This window comes from Stegodyphus dumicola, chromosome X1, assembly GCF_044657685.1.
Source record: "Stegodyphus dumicola isolate Sdum_Otavi_A_Nest chromosome X1, ASM4465768v1".
Taxonomy (NCBI): domain Eukaryota; kingdom Metazoa; phylum Arthropoda; class Arachnida; order Araneae; family Eresidae; genus Stegodyphus; species Stegodyphus dumicola.
In genome coordinates, this window is record NC_140780.1 from 242583708 (window position 1) to 242605330 (window position 21623).

The 21623-nt window shown below is 32.9% G+C and overlaps 1 protein-coding gene across 2 annotated transcripts in view; it reads right to left on the reverse strand.

Moving 5' to 3' along the window:
* The window catches only part of LOC118184292 (suppressor of lurcher protein 1-like), a 246512-nt gene that overhangs the window by 22079 nt on the left and 202810 nt on the right, over positions 1–21623 (reverse strand). For both annotated transcript variants that reach the window (XM_035353943.2, XM_035353944.2), the window contains exon 5: positions 4562–4730. In XM_035353943.2, the coding sequence (XP_035209834.1) occupies positions 4562–4730 (169 nt within the window). The remainder of the gene's footprint in view (positions 1–4561; positions 4731–21623) is intronic.

The following is a 21623-nucleotide window of genomic DNA, read 5'->3' on the forward strand; positions in this document are numbered from 1 at the left end:
GCCTTCTAATAAAGAATTAACATGGAAGGAAGCGTCACTAGAGAATGTGTAAGTGCACAAAAGATAAATTAATTTTGGATGAATATAAGCATATATTTCAGGAGTGGGAGAAATTGGGTATTATCGAAAGGGTTACTGATAGTACCGAAAGTGGCCATTTTTTATTTCATCGGCCTGTTTACTAGAAGTGACAGTGCAACAACACAAATCAGACTCGTGTTTGATTCATATTGTTGGGAAGGACCGTTTTAGCTGAGGGAATCTTCCGATTGTGGGTCCACGGCTGAAATAATAAGAAATGAATCTTCTAAAACCGCTCCTGAAAGGAGAAAAGTCAAACTTCATCAAATAAATTTATCAAAATGTCAGTTGCCATGGTAACTAGAAAAATACTCCTTTTTAACATTTGAGTTTGAGGTTAGTGGCTTGGATATCGATATTTGTTAATAATGTCAAGTCAAATTATAAAAACAGTTAGAAAAAGGGGATTTAAAGTTACAAGAGATTCAGGATGCTAAGGTTATAATAATACGAGAAGTACAGAAGGAATGTTTTCCTCTTGAAAAAGGAATGGCACACCTGTATACATTCAAAGATCAAGAAGAAATTACTCTGAAATCTCATACAACCGAAAAATTGATAAACCAGAGTTTATACCGCCAACCGTATTGCCTGAGGATTATGTGTTTGCACAAAGACGTATTGAGTATTTTAATCGTGAGATTAGTCATGCAGGATCTCAAATGTTACTACGCGAAAAATATTGGACCCTTAAAGATAGGAAAACAGTTCAAAATGTTTTGAAAGATTGTATCAAGTGTCAAGGATTTAAGTCTCAATCATTAACGGCAGATTCAGCCGTACTGCCTGCAGACAGAATTGAAAATGCGTCTGTGTTTGAGAATATGGCAATAGATTAAGCAAAATCCTTATGTGTTAAGTACGGTGACAAAGTACGGAAAGTTTGTTTATATGTGCCATATACATAACTGTATACTTGAAGATAGTTTCATCTCTATCTCCAGAAGCATTCCTGCTTTCATTTAGACGTTTATAGAGAGACGAGGACGACCTAGAATCGTGTATTGTGACAATGGTACGAATTTATAGTTACTTAAAAGAAATAGATGAGAGAGAGAGCGAATAAATCGATTAGCTGAGGTATTCAATGTATTATGTGGAAGTTTCTTCCTCTCACGGCAGGCTGGTGAGAGAGACTTGTTAGAATCGTTGAAAAGCTCCTTAGAAGATCTTTAGGCAAAGCTCTCATGATTTACGAAGAATTAAGGATAATAATATGTGATTGGGAAAGTCATGAATTCCCAATCTTTATCATATTTATCAAAAGACATGAAAGATCCGATTCCATTAACTCCAGCCATGTTCTTAACCCACAGACCGACAGACTGAATTCAGAAATTACAGAAATCGGCGAGTTTGGTGCTCACAGTTTACGGAAAAGATAAAGTATCGCGCTAAGTTAAATTGAACATTTAAGATTCATTTTATGAAGTAGTATTTAGGGCAATTTATGCAGAGACATTGGCAAAGTCCTCAAATATATAGTATTCAAGTCGACGACATCGTCTTAGTGAAATATGATTTCAAAAGCACTGAAACTGCAGAAGAATTGTCATGCAGGAAACATGAACACGGCCTTTAGGCAGAGTCACTGAATTATTTCCAGAGATGCCCATTTAAGACTTGCCGCTGGAGCCTGTTCGTACAGAAGTTCCTTCTTCCAGTGATTGGCCAGAACAGTCGCCAGATACGGATGGTGGCAACTCCAGAAATTCTCCAAAGACTGTAACTCGTTCTTGTCGTTCTCTCAAGAAACTGCACGGAGACTGAATTTAAGTTTTATTGACAGTTTTTGAGTAGCTATACAGCAACTCAAAAGGCAGAAGGTATGTTGCGAATGGCATCATTTCGGTTGTCAATCAGAGCGATTCAAGGACTGACGTCGCGGGATGAACTGATACATTTGAATTTCCTAATACTGTAGATAACTATGTAACTTCTTGGAAATTAGATGTAGTCAGAAAATGTTTGTATGTTCAATGTAGGTTTTCATGTAATTAAATTGTGTTTTGTAATATTCATTTTATCTTTCCATTTTAGGAGTTATCGAGGAGTTAGTGGAAGGCATGGGACATGTACCTGCTTACCTTTATTAGACATCAGATGTCCCCGTCCTCCGTCACCTGTCACCTGTAGCTGCGCAGATGTTTGAACAAGATCCTCCTCACTGTCTACGCATGCCCCCCTGGGCTTGACTCAGGAGAATTCCTGGAAAGTACTAGCTAAAATCTGTACTTAGGCAGTCTCAACCAATGGAGTATATAATCAGTCTTCACAAGACTAGAACCTCCCTTCATTCGGGGCATGGTTCAGGCTCGGCAGGGACCGTATTGGTACAGTCTTGTTTGCCCCTTGGCCGTGGGGTCGCAACATTGTTAGATATTGTAGCTGACCTTGGGGGTTTGCTCCCCTTCGGTTCTCTCTGGGAGACCGACATTACAAACGGAATTTCATCATCTTTTGTTTATGTGGCTGCCTGGGTAGCGTACGGTAGCAGTGTTGTGGGGACCGCGGGGGCTGCGCTCGCTCGAATGGTCCCCGGAGTGCGGATTCTGATTCCTTAAAGGCTAAGCTGCTTGGCTCAGGGGTCCGTCTCTGGCAGTCTGTCTGTTTGTCTGTTTGTCCACATATGTATTGTACACCAAACCTTTCCTGTGACGCCAGAAAGAAAAACATGTTCAACGTGTATACACACGTTGCATGTGTATGTATACACACATACATGAACACTTACTTTCATACATGCATACCTACACACACTTCTGAATTATCAAAGGAGCATCGAAAGCTACTTTAAGCATTAGTGTTTGTGCAGCAAGATGCACTCAAAATGCAAGGTGAACCGAAAGTCGTCTCGAGAGGTGTGTAGTAGCAGAAAAAGGATAGGAGACTCTCAGACAGCCCCTCGGGGTGTTCTCCCTCAAAATTGGGAAGGAAGTTTGAGAGTTTGCAAGCCATGGTAATTCCTAATATATACCAACTGGAATGCATAGGTACCAGTCTTGCTTCAACCTGTATCTATACCTTTGCCATGGGTTGTCGAATGACAGTCTTCCTGCGCAAACTTCATATAAGTTCCGCAACAACTCATTCCCTGCATTACCATGTGATCTCAATTCGTTTATCTTCTCAAAAAGGTTTCAATTCATCAAATGCATATACCAAATTTTGAGTTTTTCAGCATAGTTGATAATTATTTTAATAATTTAATGATTTACTAACAATAGCGTTATTATGATGTTAGTTAAATCTATAAAAACCGAATAAAATTTGGAAAAACATTTTTATATACTTCATTAGATAGCTTTACAAATTTACTTTGCTTATAATTATTATTGAAGATTTTCAAAGTTTAGAAAAGGTATGCCTTCTAAGACATGTATTACTACAGGTAATTTTTTTTTCCTGAATTTAAATTAAAACTGAATTCAAAAGCGTACTAATAAGTTTAGTACAAAGCATTTATAAATGTAATAAAATACTCTTAAATCTTTAATTTGCCTTATTATGTTTCTGAGGTATGGTCGTTCCAGAAATAAATGAATAAATTCACTTGAAATTACCTATTAATTGAGGATGTGAAAACTATTTTAAGCAAAGTGAAGTAATTGCATATATTCTCATGGAAAAAAATCGTCAAGTATTTAAATGTCATTTACATGATCAAAGCCCTTTTTAAAAACCCTCAAAATTTTGAAAGCTTAAATGCATTATTAGATAATTTACGAAACACAATATAATTAAGAAATACAAATTCTAAGATATTTGGGATATTCTATTATATTAAGAATTACAAATATAAGACATACAATTCATTGTGCAATACATGGAATTTTTAATTTGCATTTACGACTTGCATAATAAATTGAAATTATCAAAAATCGAAATCTTATATTTAATCGAAAGCGAATGTAATCATTATTTCGCTGCAGAGTTTAATAAAATACGTGGCGCATGACATAAACCTTACATTTTGAAAAGCATTAGTTTTCCAGGACTGCTTTAATTTTTGTAGTGTCATTAGGTATTTTTCGGAGCAGGAGAGGTAAAAAATGTGCATTAGAGACATTAGCTTATACTGATACAGGAGAATGAAAAACATGCATTGCCGTCGGCCTGACTCGAACACCGGACCTCTTGAATACGGGTCATGTATGCTTCCAATTACATCACAAAGACATGTGGAAAAGAGGGAGAAAACACCTCATAAATCAATAAATAGTTATTAAATATTTTCAAGTAGTTATCAGTCGAAGATACTGTAATTCAAACTCAAAACTTCTATTGTTTTATTTAATTATCGTTTCCAATTAAAATTCAGTGTACGTTTTTAATAGTCTAAGGATATTTTTTCTTCCTTTGCGGCTTTCTAGCTGCTGTTTTCTTTGACGAAACTACGCGACAAGTAATTGTTTCGCTCATTTTTGCTCTAATAGGTATACAAGATTTTATTTCAGATAACAAAACTTTGGATACTTACGGTGGAATTCCATCGATTTCAAATGATGTAAATGTGATTTTCACCCTCTCTTTTTCTCTTCCTCTAAATATGTAAACGCATTCTGTGTCCCTCGGGTAGTAACCTGGATAATTTGGAGAACTGAAGGTGCCGTTACTTCTTTCTTCACTCTTGAAAAGGAATTCACATGCTGCAAAAATTTATGAAACGTTTTAATCAGAAGAGTCTATTTCAATGCATTTGCCTTCACATGAATTCCTTTCGTATAATATTTTGATGATTATTTTCAAATAGCATACATAACAAAAAAAAAAAAAACATTTTAACAATGAGCTAAAACAAAGCAGTTTGCTTATGAATAAGATGAAGAATTTCTGAAACTCTGAAAGTTACCATTTCATTGTAACAAAGATTAAAACCTGTCAAGTAACTGAACAGTTGAAAAGTATATTACTCTCCAAGACTGAAATGAAAGGAAAGGAAATTTTCATACTTATTTCAATATTATTCCTTTAGACATTTCCGATGCTTTAGACATTTCTGAAGTATTTGCAAATCAAGTGTGAATGTTTATAGAGGGAACATGTAGAGAAAATTTAAAATGTGTATTGTGGCTCTTTTATTATTCCACTGATTTAAATCAGACCATCTACCAATATTTTGCACATACCTTTGAACTAACATTTAACTCTTGAACCCTATACCTTCGTGAGTGAGACTACTTGTGTCTTCCTTATTCTCAGTAGCAAAATATATAACAATAAATATTGAAAGTATATATAATAAATATTGGAAGCATTTTACCAAAAGTCTATTTGTCATAAATATTGACATTTCTAAATTACTTTTAGTTAGAAGTTGGATAAGCTATCAACAATGATGTCCAGTATTAAATTTAACCACAAAACCTACTTATACTACGGTTAGTTTTGCCACATTTTACCTATACTGCTATCCAAACTTAAACTTAATAACTATAAAAGTAATGAAATTTCAACCAATTAATCGGACTTATAGTTTTATAGAATGATCAAAAGATAAGTCTAATTAATATTATCTAATTCAAATTGACCAGTCTGCTTCTGAAATGTAGACAATGGCATGATGTCATCGAAAGGCGTAACAAGCACTTTGCGAAAAGAACATTTCTTCGCGATTGAACGCCTGCAATTTAGGGTTTGTTTACAGCATTGACAGAACCGATGCTTTAAAGCAATTAAATTGCTTTAAAGCATCGCTTGGTAGAGTTCTTTTGAAGTGAAGACCTGCCGGCATACTGTTTAAAGGCAGGGCAGATAACTGGAAGTGGAAGTACCAAGATAAACTGAATTTCTTTCAGGCACAAAGTCTGCCGTCTGAACACAAGTCTCTAAAACCCTTACAAAATCGTAGAAGAAAACGAAATGCTTTTCAAAATAGATTTCTGTCCGTAGCTGCTAATCGCTACAGAAATTCTGCTGCTAGCCATATTTGCAGAAGTCGTCTGAACTTCCGTAATTTTCAGCAAATGTGACGTAAAAGACTGAACAGGAATGCTATTTATGACTGAAAGCCAAAGTTCTGTATTTCGTTGACTTCATAATGAAACAAAACTTGCTCGAATGGTTGCAGATAACATCACAGCTGAAATATACAATTTCTTCTGAGAGAAATGGGGGTTCACATTAATTCATGATTCGAAGGACGCTTACATTTGGAGAGAACCCGGAGGACGAAATATTTGCACGCACAGAAGGAAACATAGCTACTTCGTCAATGCAGATGTGAAATTTTGAAACGAAGTGATGATGAATAAAGTGCATTTAAGTGTGCATTTAAAGGTAAGGTTAATCACCGACATATTTTCATTAAAGTAGGAAACGATACTGAATTGTAAAGAAAAGTGTTTGGAATGCATCCATTTATAATCAACACAGTTTGAACCAAGAAAAATGGATAGACTTTTATAAATCTAAAAGCACTCTTTAAGAAAACAGAAAAAAATCGCATATTTACAGGAGCATTTTCAGTTTATAAACGCAAAAGCAATTGGAGAAATACTTGGAAATACACTGAAGTGCCACTGAATTAGAGATAGCAAGTCCATAACGAATCGGGCCTTATATGGTTTTGATAATGGCTGCCACACGATGAGGCATAGATTCAATACGTTTGCGAAAGCATTCTACGGGAATGGCTTGCCAGACGTCTAATAGAGCTATCCATAACTGATGAAGGGTCGCTATTGTTACGTGACGTGGCTTCACACCTTTCTCCAAAATATCCGAAAGGTGCTCAGTAGGATTTAAGTCGAGGCTTCTAGGTATCTAATTCATAACACAGAAGTTATAGGAATGTGCATCCATCCAGGCAGTAGCCAACTGGGACCTGTACCAGGTGCATTTCTCTTGCTGGAATACTCCATTCCCGTGTAAATGACAGGACAACATAAATGGACGGAGATGATCTCCCAGCAATTCTAGGTGCCGAATCATACTGAGGGAGGCTGGTACAAATACGAAGTTCCCACACACTGCCAAAGGAAAACAACCCAGACCATTATCGAGCTGCAATAGCCTTGTACAGTTCCTAGCAATCATACGGGATCCATGGCTTTATGATCCTGACGCCATGTTTTCAACCTCCTATTAGTATCAAATGGTCCGAGTAGAGATTCATCACTTCATGCTACTCGTTTCTACTGTTCTAGAATCCGTTCTTTGTGTTCTCTTGCCCAGACAAGACCTGCAGCTCAATGCCATGCAATGAAGATTGATTCTCTCGTGAATTTACGGCTTCCGAAGCGCATAAAGTGAAGCAAGCGTTGCACGATTCATTTTCTGACTACACGACTTCTGCCCTGATTCAGCTGGTTGGCAATTTGAGCTCATGTTTGCTTCGTTGACTATGTGCAGTACAAATGAGCTATCTCCCACCACTCTCGTCCGAGGCTTATTGTCCTTTGCAATTTTCCCGATCGCTAGTTCCTTTTCCCACTATCCGTGTATTCTGAGTGTACTCTTGACACTGTCGACTTCAGTAATCCTAGTCCTTTGACGATTTCGGAAATTGAATGATCCATGCATCGAGCACCTACTATCTGTCCTCGATTGAAGGTGTCTAAATCAGAAGCTTTACTCATATTGGCAACTGAAATGATTGATTAACCCCTTAACTGCCGCGAGCGTATATATACGCCTTGCTCAGCCGATGCGTTAACTGCCCCGGGAGTATATATATGCCCTTCCAAACTACTATCATATGCTTTCCGCTGCTACCCGTATCGCAAAGCATTTTAGGTATCTTTTTTATTATACTTAAATTTTTTTCATTATACTTTTACTCAAAACATTAAATTTTGTGCATTTATTTTTTTTATTCTTTATTTTGTGAAAGTAAAACTTGCACTTATTTTCCTCCTAATACATCGCATAACTACGCGTGCCTGTGTGAAAAACCGTGGCACTGGTAAATGAATCTTGTACGTTTTCCGCGGCAGTTAAGGGGTTAACAACAACCATAGTACTAGCTAAACATACAGTTACCGCAACGCCCTCACGTCATCATAAATGCTGTGCAGCGTTATAAAATAATTTGCATAGCCATGTCTGTGTGTATTGTGTGTATATTTTAATTATGGCAAAGCTCACGAGGGCTATCTGCCTAAGGGAAAGGATGCCTTCGTGGAGGACTTTCTAAGGGAAACTGGCTCGTATACACGTTACACATGGGGAAAACGCCCATGCAGCCAGCCCGTTCGCGGGATTCGAACCTCGGACCGAACTACCAGTGTTCAGCGACTTTACCGCTCGGCCGCTGGTGGGCCATAGCCATGTCTATCCCTATTTCAGTGGTACTTCAGTGTATTATTCTTGTCGGTTGTTGGCGGTTACTCCGCAGAAAAACTAGAAAAACTAGAAATGCTTGCGAGTGTAACATTTAGAATTTTGTAGCTTGGGAAAGGCAACCGATTGAAGACGTGTAAAAGGAGAAATAAGCCACCTTAACTGTTCTGTATCATGCTTTAGAATTCTGTGTAAATTAGTTTTGATACTTATGAATGAACACTTTTTATTTTACAAGTACTGAAACCATCATTAGTAGAAATAGTACTCAAAACGTCTTTATCATATATACTATCAGGAGAAGCAGTATTTAGAAGAAATAGAAAAACATACTAGACACACTAAAGAAAACTATTCAGCTTCTGAACAGAATATGAAAGGAGCTAAAGTTTCGTTTTCCAGTGTCTTATATGCAAGTCAAAGCACTAAAATAGATAACAGTAATAGGTAACATATATTACCATAAACTTACGGCAAATGAACTAAATGACAGACTATAAAAACTAATGCGAGGAGCTAAAAACATAATTTCAATTTTAAAAGATTATTAAAAACATTTCTTTCTAGATGTTAGAATGATTTCTAATAAATCATATTTAAAGCAATTTTTTTAACTTATTCTATTTAAAAATTGTATTTAAAAGATAGTGAATGTCCTTATTTCTCTGAATTATGTCTCCATACAAATTGTTTACATTATTTATTAATTCTTAGCTGCTTAGAAAAATTTATTAATATTATAAACATTCTTATGCTTTATTGTGAGTAGTGAGTTTCCTATATTTTGATATATCGAAATTATGCTTATTTGCAGGATATTGGCATGTTCTGTTCGTTTCTGCTGAACTGTACAACCCATCACCATATACACAGACCACTTCAATAATTTAGATAAGCCAACATTTTAAATGCGAGTTATATTTTTAGCAGACGGATTACATTAATTTGAAATTTTTCAGTTTACTTTTAATATCTCATAACATCATTAAGCAGTTTAATGATTTTAACACCATTAACCACTGATGCTAATGAATGCTATTAAATAATGATCAAAACAGGAGATGATATTGTTTCCAATCGATGGTGCATAAAACCTTTCATTTATCTTCTTTAGTGTAAAAGAACATTATTCATTAACGTAAGAAAATAAAATGATTTAAAAGTCAATTAATCTGGCTGTCTTAGCAGCATTTTGCACAAGTATTATTCTGGGCTATGCATGTCAGAAATAAAACAGATTGCCAACGTCTTACGACAGGTCGATTGTAAAATTTCAAATTCTATACTTTGTGCAAACTATCGTCTATATCCAAATAAATATATGCTTGAGCTAAAATTTATAATGACATACAAATAACAAGCCTCAAAACATGTTCTGTTTTTAATTTTGCTCAAACGTTAACATATAATTTAATATATATTTGTTCATACGATACTAGGATCAAAAAAAGGAAATGCTCAGAAATAAAGGTCGGAATTTTTATAACTGAAATATTTTTTTAAATTTTACTTTTATTCAACAGTAGAGATTTAAATTAATAAGTTTAAAACAATAGATATTATTCGATTTAAAAAGAGGATTGAAATAGCTGTATAAATTTTAAGTATTTTTTATACATTTGTTTATTAGTCTTTGAAATTGGTTTGGATGTAATTTTAAGACTAAATACAGTTGGCCTACAGATCCCTTTGAATGAGAGCTACTTCGCAACCCTATTTCCTTTAAAATATTCTGAAGTTTCTGTCTGGAATTTCAATCAAAACTACATATGTGACTTTTTTTAATGCGTGCTTAGCTTTGCGCGAGGAGAAATTCAAAATTCTTAAGGGTGCATTTAAGAGTGTTTGTTGTGAAACGCATTTTCGATAGCTTGCAGCTAACGAAAAAATTTTACTTAGTTTTGATACATTAACTTTCATTCTAAACGCTAGATGCCGGGAGGGTCGGATTAAAATCTTTAGAGATCCTATCAACATTTAAAAGATTTTGATGCCACCACATATATTTGCACGAGTGTTTTTCACCATTTCCTCTCTTTCGCCCTTGACTTAATTGCACGACACATTCCATAATAAAATAATCCATGGCAAAATAAAATTGTAAATGAGAAATCTTTGAGATGTACCCGTTTCCTTGATGCCCTAAGCATGTGTGTATTTTTCTTAATGGTTCAATGGTTGATCCAGCTTGGCTTTTAAGTCGGAAACACTAAAATGTCAGAGTTGGTCTTTTTAAATTAACAACACGACTAATAAATTCTGAAAATAGCATCACATTTTTAATTATTTAATAAATAATACAGTCATCAACAACATCTTATAGATTTTAAGACAACAGAAGTTACGCAACCTGTCTTACTGAGTAGGAAATCATTCATATGGATACACATATAGTTCTTCTGGTAAGTACAAATATAAATCTTTCTTCGAAATTGATTATAACAAATGCCAGGTTTTCGTTTCACCTTTTCATTTTTAAATTGAAATAGAAATTTTAATTATGGGGTTTTTCCTCTCTTTTATTTTTACTTTAGCAAACTGCTTCGCTCCAAGTTGACTTTTCTTTTATCTGAAGCCATTTCTACTCTTATTACAGATAGTCATTCAAATTGTTCTTTTTATTAGCATTCCCTTACATAAACTCAGACTGTTTTATTTACAATTTTCTTTACTGTTTTTCAACACAGTTTTTCGAGACGCTCCTTTTTTAAGTTGTTTTACAGGACTGTCTTTTTAAACCCTTTAACAGAGAGAGACTAATTTGAATTTTTCTGTTTTTGTTTTTTTGCATTGTAAAAAATTTTCTATTTATGTAATTTGTAACATAGTTTTTATCTGTGTCTCATTTATGCATGTTAAATATTTCTTTTTTTTTTTTTTTTTTTTCTTTTTTTTTTTTTTTTTTTTTTGTGTGTGTAAGAAGAAAGCTAAGACAGATAGGGAAAAGAGACAATTTAATGTGACTTCTTTTTCTTTTTCTTCTAATTATTTGACAAATAAATTAAGTTTGCGTATGTCTCATTAAATTTCGGAACGAAATTTGTCTTGGCTTTCTTTTTAATCGACCAGGTATAGAACTTCAAAATACTTTTCGCTTGACAAGTTCTATTATGAAGCTCCAGACAGGGGAGATTAAAAATTTTTTGCATAATTGTTTTTTTACACCATTACTTCCCTAGTTTACTTTCTTGTTCCATAGCTGTTTTAGCATTTTAGTTTTTATTTCTTCTTTCACATCAATGTCCTTTTTTTTTCTTACGTTTTTGCTTTTATGTAGTTCATATAAAAATTCACTTAATAAAATTCGGGTCTTATTACTGATGGTTGGATCATTTAATACTTTTAAACTCTTATACTTAAATTGTAGTAAAACAATAAATTACAATTTATAGCAAAACAATAAATTACAATTTATAGTAATACAATTAATTACAAGTAAACTAATTAATTTTTCTTAATTGAAGCCTATTCTAAGCAAAAACAAATACAAAACTCTAAGGCTCTCCTTCCCTATTTTAAACAACCTTTTCTTATTTCCGTTTTATTTTATAAAATCAATTATGTTTGGACAGTTTTGATTACATTTCTTATTCGTCTTGTTATCAATTGCTCTTCACGAAGTGAATAAGCGTTCTATCATTCTAGTTGACAGTCCAGCCAATAGATGGCACCACGTGCAGTTCATGTGCGAAAAAATCGTTATAAAACTGTCTCATTTATCCGACATTGACGGTATTCCGTTTTATCTGACATAACCACGTAAAATTAATTCATCATGGAAACTTTTATTATTATTATAAAGTATACTCTTTTGAAAAGAAATACATCGAGCTTCACAAAGTACCACCACGTGCTTTAATAAACATAGGCCTTTTTTTCTAAAAATCACACTCCTAAAGATAATTAGAGCTATGGAAATTAAATAAATAAATGATGAAATACAAAACTTTACTAAAGTCCTAAATGAAGGTTGTCTGAGTAAGATACTCGTAATTTTCTGCTATTACTGCAATTCAGTTACATAAAGAAGTAATATCATTTGGTCTTCGGCGCACTCTACAGACAGAAATTATAATTTCTCTCAAAAGCTGAAATGTAGCGGATCCGGGTTTCGCTCTGCATCGAGGGGAGTTTACAAACTGTAATACAGATTTCCCTCTTGCGAAATTTTGTGTGCATACAAACTGCCAATTATAATTAAGTGGAGTCGTGGTCATATTAACAACTGCACGAGACAAAAAAGAAAGAACGATATCCAAATGCTTTTAAGAGCTTGAATTCTGAGAACAGCATGGTTGCTACAAAATGTCCTTTACCCGTATAAAATAGGGACATTTAGTTAAGACTAAAAATCGTTCTTTTTATCTTACAGATATTGTGAAAATTTTGCATTAAAAATAAATATTAAATGAAAAACCTGGTGTTCGCTAAAGTAAAAAGAAATAAACACTAACATTCCTGTTACAGTAAGCCCTATCCGAACACGAACTTGTACGACTGAGCTTGTGGAATGTGATTTGGCTAATGCGTGCTATTTTAATTATCTGCATTTAATTTGTCCAACGTGAGAATTTCAAGTATACGCGGTACGCTGCAGAGCGACTGCCGCGTTGTGATAGTCTTCTTTAACTGCTGGTGCAAAAATTAATTCATTAAATGCGTCAGATATTTCAACCAATTTGTTGTCATAGAACAACAAAAACCTGAGGTTTAAAATTCTCCTAATTCTCGATAATGCTCGATAACGGTACTAATATCCTCACAGTATGGCATCCAAATATATAAATTTTACTCCTTCCATAGAACATTTGATTCATTTCCTTCTTTTAATTACAATAATATTGAGGTTTCTGTGTATTATACATGCCAGGAATCATAAATCGAAACTTGTTAATGTTATCAAAGCATTCAAAGAATTTCTACGCTAGAAGCAATGCAGATGCCTTCACGATGCAGCGTTTAGCATATATAGTATGTGTGTGTATATAATATATATATGTGTGTGTGTGTCATGATATGAATGATTTGGAGCTTGGTGGTGAAGTAATAGATGCCTAGCGAAGAAACTTGGCAAGACAGACATGGCCGGATTCAAGATAATTTTATTATTGAGTAAAGCAATTCTGGATTCGTAATATTTGGTTCACACACGGACGGCCGTCTTATGCGCCCTACATTTTTGTTAGCTAAGCACATATTCAGTGAACAAAGAAGGTAGCCGCAAAGCGTCTCGCCAGGAGGAAAGCGTAAGCGAAAGTGTTGCGGTAATTCAGAGATAGAAGGGAGGGAGACAAAAAGTTTCAGTTCGAGTTAAAAAGTTTTGGTTTAGAATTATTTTGTGATTGAGCAAGAGGTATTTGCTTTAAGCGTTACGTAGGATCACATGATTAATTTGAATGAAGCAGTTTAGACTTATAGCGCTATTTTTAAGATAGAGAGAGGAAATCCCCAAATTAAATGAAAAATAAAAGAGGTTATAGCCAATTAAAATTAGAAGTTCACATTTTTTATCTTACACACACACATATATATATGTATGTATATATGTGTATGATCTTAAATTCATTTAGTGCGAATATATATATATATATATATATATATAAATTTTTCGGATGCAAAGGACGGCACCTCTCAGGTCAGTTTTTTCGTTTCTATTGTCTGTGTTTTTTTGGTCCTAATAAGACCCTACGACGTTTGTTTTCTTGCAAATTTAATTGCATTTTTATTTGATTACAGCACCATTCTCTTTATAAAAGTTCTATCTTCTTTAAGCTATACAGGATCAGCCCGTACGTTGTTGTAATTTTTTGACTAATAGCAGACCGCTATTTATTTTATTTTGATTTTAATTTTACATTGCTCGGAGTTGCAATTACTTTTAACACCCTAATGTGTTTTTCAGCGGACGCGTCGGGAAAAAGAAACAGAGCAGTCAAGCTCCAAAAAAGATTTATTCGGGAATATTCATGTTTTTTTTTATAAAAAATTTTTTCGCATTAAACAAGAGCTTCAATGGTCTGTTTCGGCGAAACGCGTAATGGTATTTAACCTAGTTCGACACTCAGTTTTTTTTTCCTTGAAAAGCCAATTGAGGGTACGAGTGGGTTAATTTACCATTTTACGCTATGTAATTATTGTATTTTTGTATTGTTGCAATTTATGTTTTCATTTTAATTTTTGCATTTTATGTATTGGCATTTTTTCAGTCCATATATTTTATTATATGTATTAACTTTTCTTATATATATATATTTTTTCCGCCATCTATTTTTATATGTGTTAACTTTTCACATATCACAACGGTCAGATTAATTTTTTCGTGCATTAGCATATCTTCCAACATTAATTTTTGGCAGTTTTTTTTTTTTTTTTTTTTTTTTTTTTTTTTTTTGCGTGTTTTCAGTTTTTTCCAGTTTTTCCAGACAAAAAATTTCTTCTTAGTTTATATTTTAGTAATACAGCGTTGAAATATTTCGTGGTGCTACGGCTCCTGGTAACTTTTTAGCAAGATCGCTGCAATGTTTCTACCTACTACTATTATTATATATATATATATATATAATAAAAACAAATTTCAGAGAAGTATTGATGTAGGAACACTGAGACGTAGAAGCGTAGAAGTACTGATGGCGAAGATACTTGAAACTTAGAACGTAGAATTCTTAATGACTAACAAACTTGGCATTCGAGGCAGTTTTAATTCCATTTTTATTTTCAAGTGAAACAGTTGTAGCGACAGTCACTTGGCACTCTAGTCGTGCCTATTCAAGAACATTTACATTTCTGATACTGTTGCGATAGGAAGCGAGCAGACAGAAATTACGCCCTAGCAGCGTAGAAAGAAAAGCTAAAGTGTGTAGTTATCCAATATGGAAGCACAAGAAAAGGAACCTTTTTTTTTGAGTTCGAAAAGTTTCAGTTCTGAGAGTTTATGTTTCTAATTACTACGTCATTAGCGTTACGCAAGCTTCGTAGCATAGATTAATCTAGAAGTGACGTAGTCCTGAAATAACCAATTTTCCACAAAGACCAAAAATTGAATTTCATAAGTAATGCTTGTTTGAAGAGTTTTGGTATTAACATTTATTAAATTCTCTATTGCTTTTATAGGATTATTTGAAATTTATCACTTATGAATTTCAATTTTTTGTCTTTATGAAAAACTTGTTCTAAATTTCTTACTTTATGTCTTTACTAATAATTTTTCAGCAGCTTAAAGTGCGAAAATTCTAGACATGTTTATATTTTGTTTTTAAAATTTTTTTTACAATTTTATATATATATATATATAAATTATAAACAAAAAAGTAATAAATTTAGAACCAAAACAACAAAGACATTAAAGAACGAAACATAAAACAAGTATCATCACAAATTACAATAGAAATGCATAAAAATATATAACAAAGAAGAGGAAGAGAAACACAATCAAACATTGTTTTCGGCGTTTCTTCTGGCTTCAGTTGATTGAGTTAATTGGGTCTTTTTACAAGTTTATTTGGAAATTTAGGATTATACTGGTTTTGTATTTCATTTCTTTCATGTCTTTGTTGTTTTGCTTCTAAATTTATTATTTCTTTTCCCTACAATTAATTTATATTTCAGCAGCATTTGGCATAGAAATGATTTGTAATATTTTTGTTATAAACAAATTTCTGTATTACTATATATACCTATCTCCCTCTCTCTCTTTATATATATATGTAATCGGCAGATTGGCAGCCGCCCAACCGGTACAGCGGTTAGCGTCGCTCATTGCTATGCCGAAGTACCCGGATTCGAATCCCGGAGAAAGCATGTATGTTTGTAAATGTATAGTGTCCGTGCGGCATGGGCACACTCTCTAAATATGCAGCGAGTCGAAAATCTTCTAGAGAGGTTGGGAGTAGGGGAAGAGGTGTATATATATATATATATATATATATATAATTATAAAAAAATTATTTAAAAAACAGACTATAAATATGCCTAGTGTTTTCGCACTTTAAGCTGCAGAATATCACCATTAAAGACATGAAGTAAGATATTTAGAACTAATGTTTCACAAAGACGAATATTTTGAAATTCATAATTAATAAATTACAAATAATCTAATAAATGCAACAAAGAATTTAATAAATGTAAAAACCAAAACTTTTAAACAATCATTACCCCAATTCAAAAAAATTCCTTAAAGAAATTAAAAGAAAAAAGAACGTAACCGAAGCATAATTCATTCAGCTTCAATGCGATTTCATCAGGGGAAAGGAAACTGAAATCAATTGAAATCTCTCTTCTACAAAAATCCTTGCTTTTCTGAACCCAAAATTAGCCGATATATAGATTATGCACTAAATGTCTACTTTTCTATCATGCGTAATAAAATATTTGTATAAATTGTATATACAAGCATTCTATGAATAATTCAGATGATTTAATACGAGGAACTTCCTATAATGCAGTTGTAAGCAAACTATCTGGCCTTTTAAAAATGGCAAAAGTTTTTAAATTATTTTTTACCGTAACTTTGGTTCTGGAGCAAAGTTTTACATGGGGTTTGTTCTGAGATGCTTATGAAAAAAACTGAAATTTAATATAAAAATAAAAGAGAAATTTCGATTTTTTTGAATAATTTCAAGATGCCTGACACCTGCCAGATGAGCTGAATTCATTTCGAAAATCACGAGGCTAATAAGATTATTGCATCTAGCAATTCTTTACTCTAGAAGAAACTTTTGCAAGAAACGAGCTTCTTCTTCTACTACGGGGGGATTAAAGCCGAAACAGTCTTGATGGAACTGATGCCCCGGGTATGCACTCGGAACATTTTGCAACCGAGGCGAAAATATTTCGCTTGCAGCTGAGCTTCGCGTAAGTTTTTCCCAAAGAACTGATTCAGCTTAAGACTACCAATCAGTTACTCCGAAAGCGAAGATTCCTAGAAATTTTTCTGTCAACGTTCAGTTACGGATAGCTTTCAAGTTTGATAACGGTTTTATGAAAAACATATGGGTCAACTCATCTATTAATCGGATGATCAGTATAATCGGAAATCATTAAGAAGGTTGTCTTCACCTAAGCCTATTAATGCCACAGGAGACTACATTAACTTGGAGAACGTATCATTACCAACAAAGTATAAACATTTATGCTAATCTTTCTCCTACAAGGTAAACTGGTTCCCAAGTGCAATTTCACAATGATAACCAATTTCACAATCATAACCATATTAGTTGGAACTTCTAACCATATTGGTTTTTAACCAATATGGTTAGAAGTTCTCTTTAAAATCTTAAATATCTCCTGATTTTGAAAATACGAAAATTAATGAAGCCTTTGATTTTCTTGGAAGTAATATTATCAGTATTTCTGAGACAAAGACTTTACTTTGATTTATTAGTCTATTTCTGCGACTAAGCTTCATCTCAGTTTGGATAATAACATCTCCAGAGAAGGAAATAAAATCGAAGGGTCTCACACATAGAACGAAATTACGAGTCACAAATCTGCAGTTCTTACATCTTCCAGATTTTACCTTTCTTTGACTGACAGCTACTGTTATGGAAAGCTTAGAACACTTAAGAAGATTCTGAGAGACATAAAATAGAATTTTATTATATTTTAACTTTTGTGTATGCATATATCAGGCCTCAGCAGCCGCGGGTCACCATGTGCATAGTTTTAAATGTCCCACTTGAATTTCGAAAATAAAGTGTAATATATAGAAATAAATTATAAAACATAAATATAAAACGAGCTCTTGAAGAATATGTAAAAAGTAAACTGGAAATAAATAATAACAATAGCATTTCTGTTTGATTACAAAAAAAGTTGTAGTAACGAGCATGCATTTTTAAAATTTGTAACATAATCTCGAAAAGAAATCAATAAATTTTAGGAACACTGATCTATAATCAATAATTTAAAAAAATGTTTTGCATTTTATACACGCATTCGGTTGAACTTATAAATGCGAGCAAATACTTTCACACTTGAAGTTTATTTGAAGTAAGAACACGAGTAGATTAAGTACAGATAATTCAGACATTTATATTCGTCTTAAGACGACTAACTATAAGCGAGACTTGATAAAATTGACGTCACAAGTTCAGCATTAGAGAAGATATTGATATCGAAGAGAAAAATTAAGTTCATTCAATTATGTTTGTTTTTATTAGTCCAAAGGGGCTTTGTCCCTGAAGGACTATTGTTTTCGTTTTGCCATCACTTTAAATGTCCGTTTCACTTTTCAAACTGTTGCCATCAAATGTTAGAGTCTTGCATTATATTTGAAGAAATTAAATAATGAAAAATCTGCATAAATGTATGTCTATTTCTCGCATTGTGTTAAAACAAGGGTACATGGAGCCATCGAGTTTTGAATGACGTAATCCTCCTACGAATATGGGCATGTGGAAGACCAAATTTGAAATTTGGAATTTGTTTTATTATCGTTTTCATATTTTGTAAAACATTTTTTTTAAATTATTGATTATAGATCAGTGTTCCCAAATTTATTGATTTCTTTTGGAGATTATGTTACAAATTTAAAACATGCACGCTCGTTTTGAGTAACAAATTCAACGATTTAAAAGCGAGCAATGGCAACACTCTACGGCGGGGGGAAAAACCTTTTTATCTCCGGCGGGCGCGGAACTGTGTATCGGAAATTCTAAAGATATGCTCATTTTAAAATTATTTTGCGACATTGCTACTTAACTGAATTTTATGGTTTAAGTGCAAAGAAAATGATATTTAATAATAAAGGTAACACACGAAACGTTAAAAGCATACGAACGTAATTTAAAATCTGAAACTTTTCAACTTTATTTTTAATAATAGTTACAATTATAATTTTTATGTTTAAAGTGTATTGAAATTATTTTCTCAATAAAATTTACCTAATTATTCATCAAAAGACTTTTATTGATGTCGAAGAGAAAAATAAAGCTAATTCAATTAATAATTTGTTGTTTGACTTCTAAATTAATTCAATTATGTTTGTTTTTATAATAATTACAGTTATAATTAAAATTTTTATGTTTAAAATTTAGAGCGTATTGAAATTATTTTAGTAATAAAATTTACCTAATTATTCAATATAAAATAATTTTCTAAAATGAAAATACCACTGACACGAAACGTCTTCTTCGTATACACATTTTGGTTGATTTTTACTCGCAGCCAAAAAAGATTGGCTGGCAAATGTATTGGCTGGCATATATATTTTAAAATATGAAAATAAAATATGCGATAAAATGACTAATTCAGACAAAGCTGATTCGAAGCAAAATGGTGAACAATACAAATATTTAAGTATGACCAGGACATAACGGAATTAAATTAAGGAGCTTAACCGTGTTTCAAGGATACGCATGGATATAGCTGATTCGTTAGAATCTTAGAATCAACAAATATTATTATTTTTGAATCGCATAGCTTTTAGTCTATAAGGAATTTCCTTCTTCTCCATTGCGTGCTTTTAGGTATAGCACACCTGGCTAGAAATCAGAAGATTGGGATTTCAAGTCCCGGCAAGAGCAATACTGATTTTCCAAGTTTTTTTTTTTTTTCCCCCCTCCTAAAAAAATTCTAAGTGTCTCTAAAAATGGCAATCGAGTAAAATGTGGTGGATGATAATTCCACATCATCTGGATTTGGCGCTTTCGTCTTCTCCCTCCTTCCGTTTGAGGTGGAATAATATACAAGGAATTTTTACCATCCCAACTTCGCACGTACGTGGTCTTTGCACGTACGTGACTTAGTCTTTGCACTATTCTGAAAAGACTAAGACAAAATAACTTTTCCTTCGTACCTTGTAATTAAATAAAAAATAATTATCAAAAGCTATTATTTTCTATGAAATTCTATTATTCATCTAAGTTAAAACCGGTACATATTTTATATTGAATTAGCAACAAGATATTATTGAAACATCAATATTTTGTATAAAACTGGTGGCAGGTCTGGATAGAAACCAGAAGATTCTGAGTTCTAATCCAAGCGAGAGCAAAGTTTTTTTTTTTTTTTTTTTTATGTCTCTTGCTTCGTAAAAATCTGTAATGCATCCTATAAGTTTTTCAAAGTGTCTGGTCTCAAAAGAAGGCTTAATAAAGAAGTGTCGTTGTAAAAAATTTTAATGATATTTTAAAGCTGATATGCTACCAATTTAAAGTACTGAGAGATCTAAAGGTAAAAAGGGTGTAACAACAATTTATACCAAAATTAATAATTTACTTATATGCATCCCTTATTCAATGATGCAAGGTATACCGTTCTTAAAAGGAAAAAAATCTTCCATTTTTTTAAATATTATCTCCAGTACTAGAGAAAATAGCAGTAGAATTATACGGTTTTTCGTCAGAGAACGAGAAAATGTTTGGAATGCTTCTTTCATACTCATTGCGCGATTATTGAATTATTCATATAAAAATGTCTCAATCTGTTCAAGTTAAGTAAATAATTTTTAATCATCGAATGATTTCTAGAATTGTAAACTACTACTTCTAAAGTAATTTATTCATTCGAAAAGGCATGCTCATTAAAGCAAAAATATTAATATTCCCCAGAGAAAGGAGAAAGAAAATTTGGTACTTTTCCGTTTTGCCGGCGCAAACGATAAAGTCGCCAATAATGGTTTAACTGATGCCAGACGGAATATCTTCGCTGGTAACCTTTTACGCCTCAGTTTCAAAACAAGTTGAAGCCATTTCTTATCAGATTGTTTCTTTGAATACTGGCATACAATAATATAGAATTTTTACACGATATTTAAATTTTATCCCCTAAGACAATTCACGGTAATTAAGTCAATTAGAACGCAATTACACCGCTCATCCGAAGGCAAAATCAAGTGTTAAATTCATCAATTCTAATGAGAATTCACTAGCGAAGTAAAGCACTGCGGTTTTACATAATTTCTGAGTAAGCTATTCGTACGAATTGAAATAATTCTTGCATTTAAACTTGTATTCCAAATTAAGATTTAACTTGAAATTAATGTAGATAATTACTGAGCGAATTATATTTTAGTAGCGTAGTTTACGTGAGATGAGATCACTTGGGGTCACGTGATACGAACCGGCGAATCAGGATTTTGAACCATGAAATCATAGTAAATTCTTAAATTAATGTCTTTTTACAAATTTATTGTCTTTATTTATTGGCTTTTTACAAAATTTTAAACCATATTAAAATGTTTATGCCTTCAAAATAAAAAAAAATTCTTAGAGTTAACATTTTTTATGTGTATACTGTATGTTGTCGCCAACAGTCTGCTT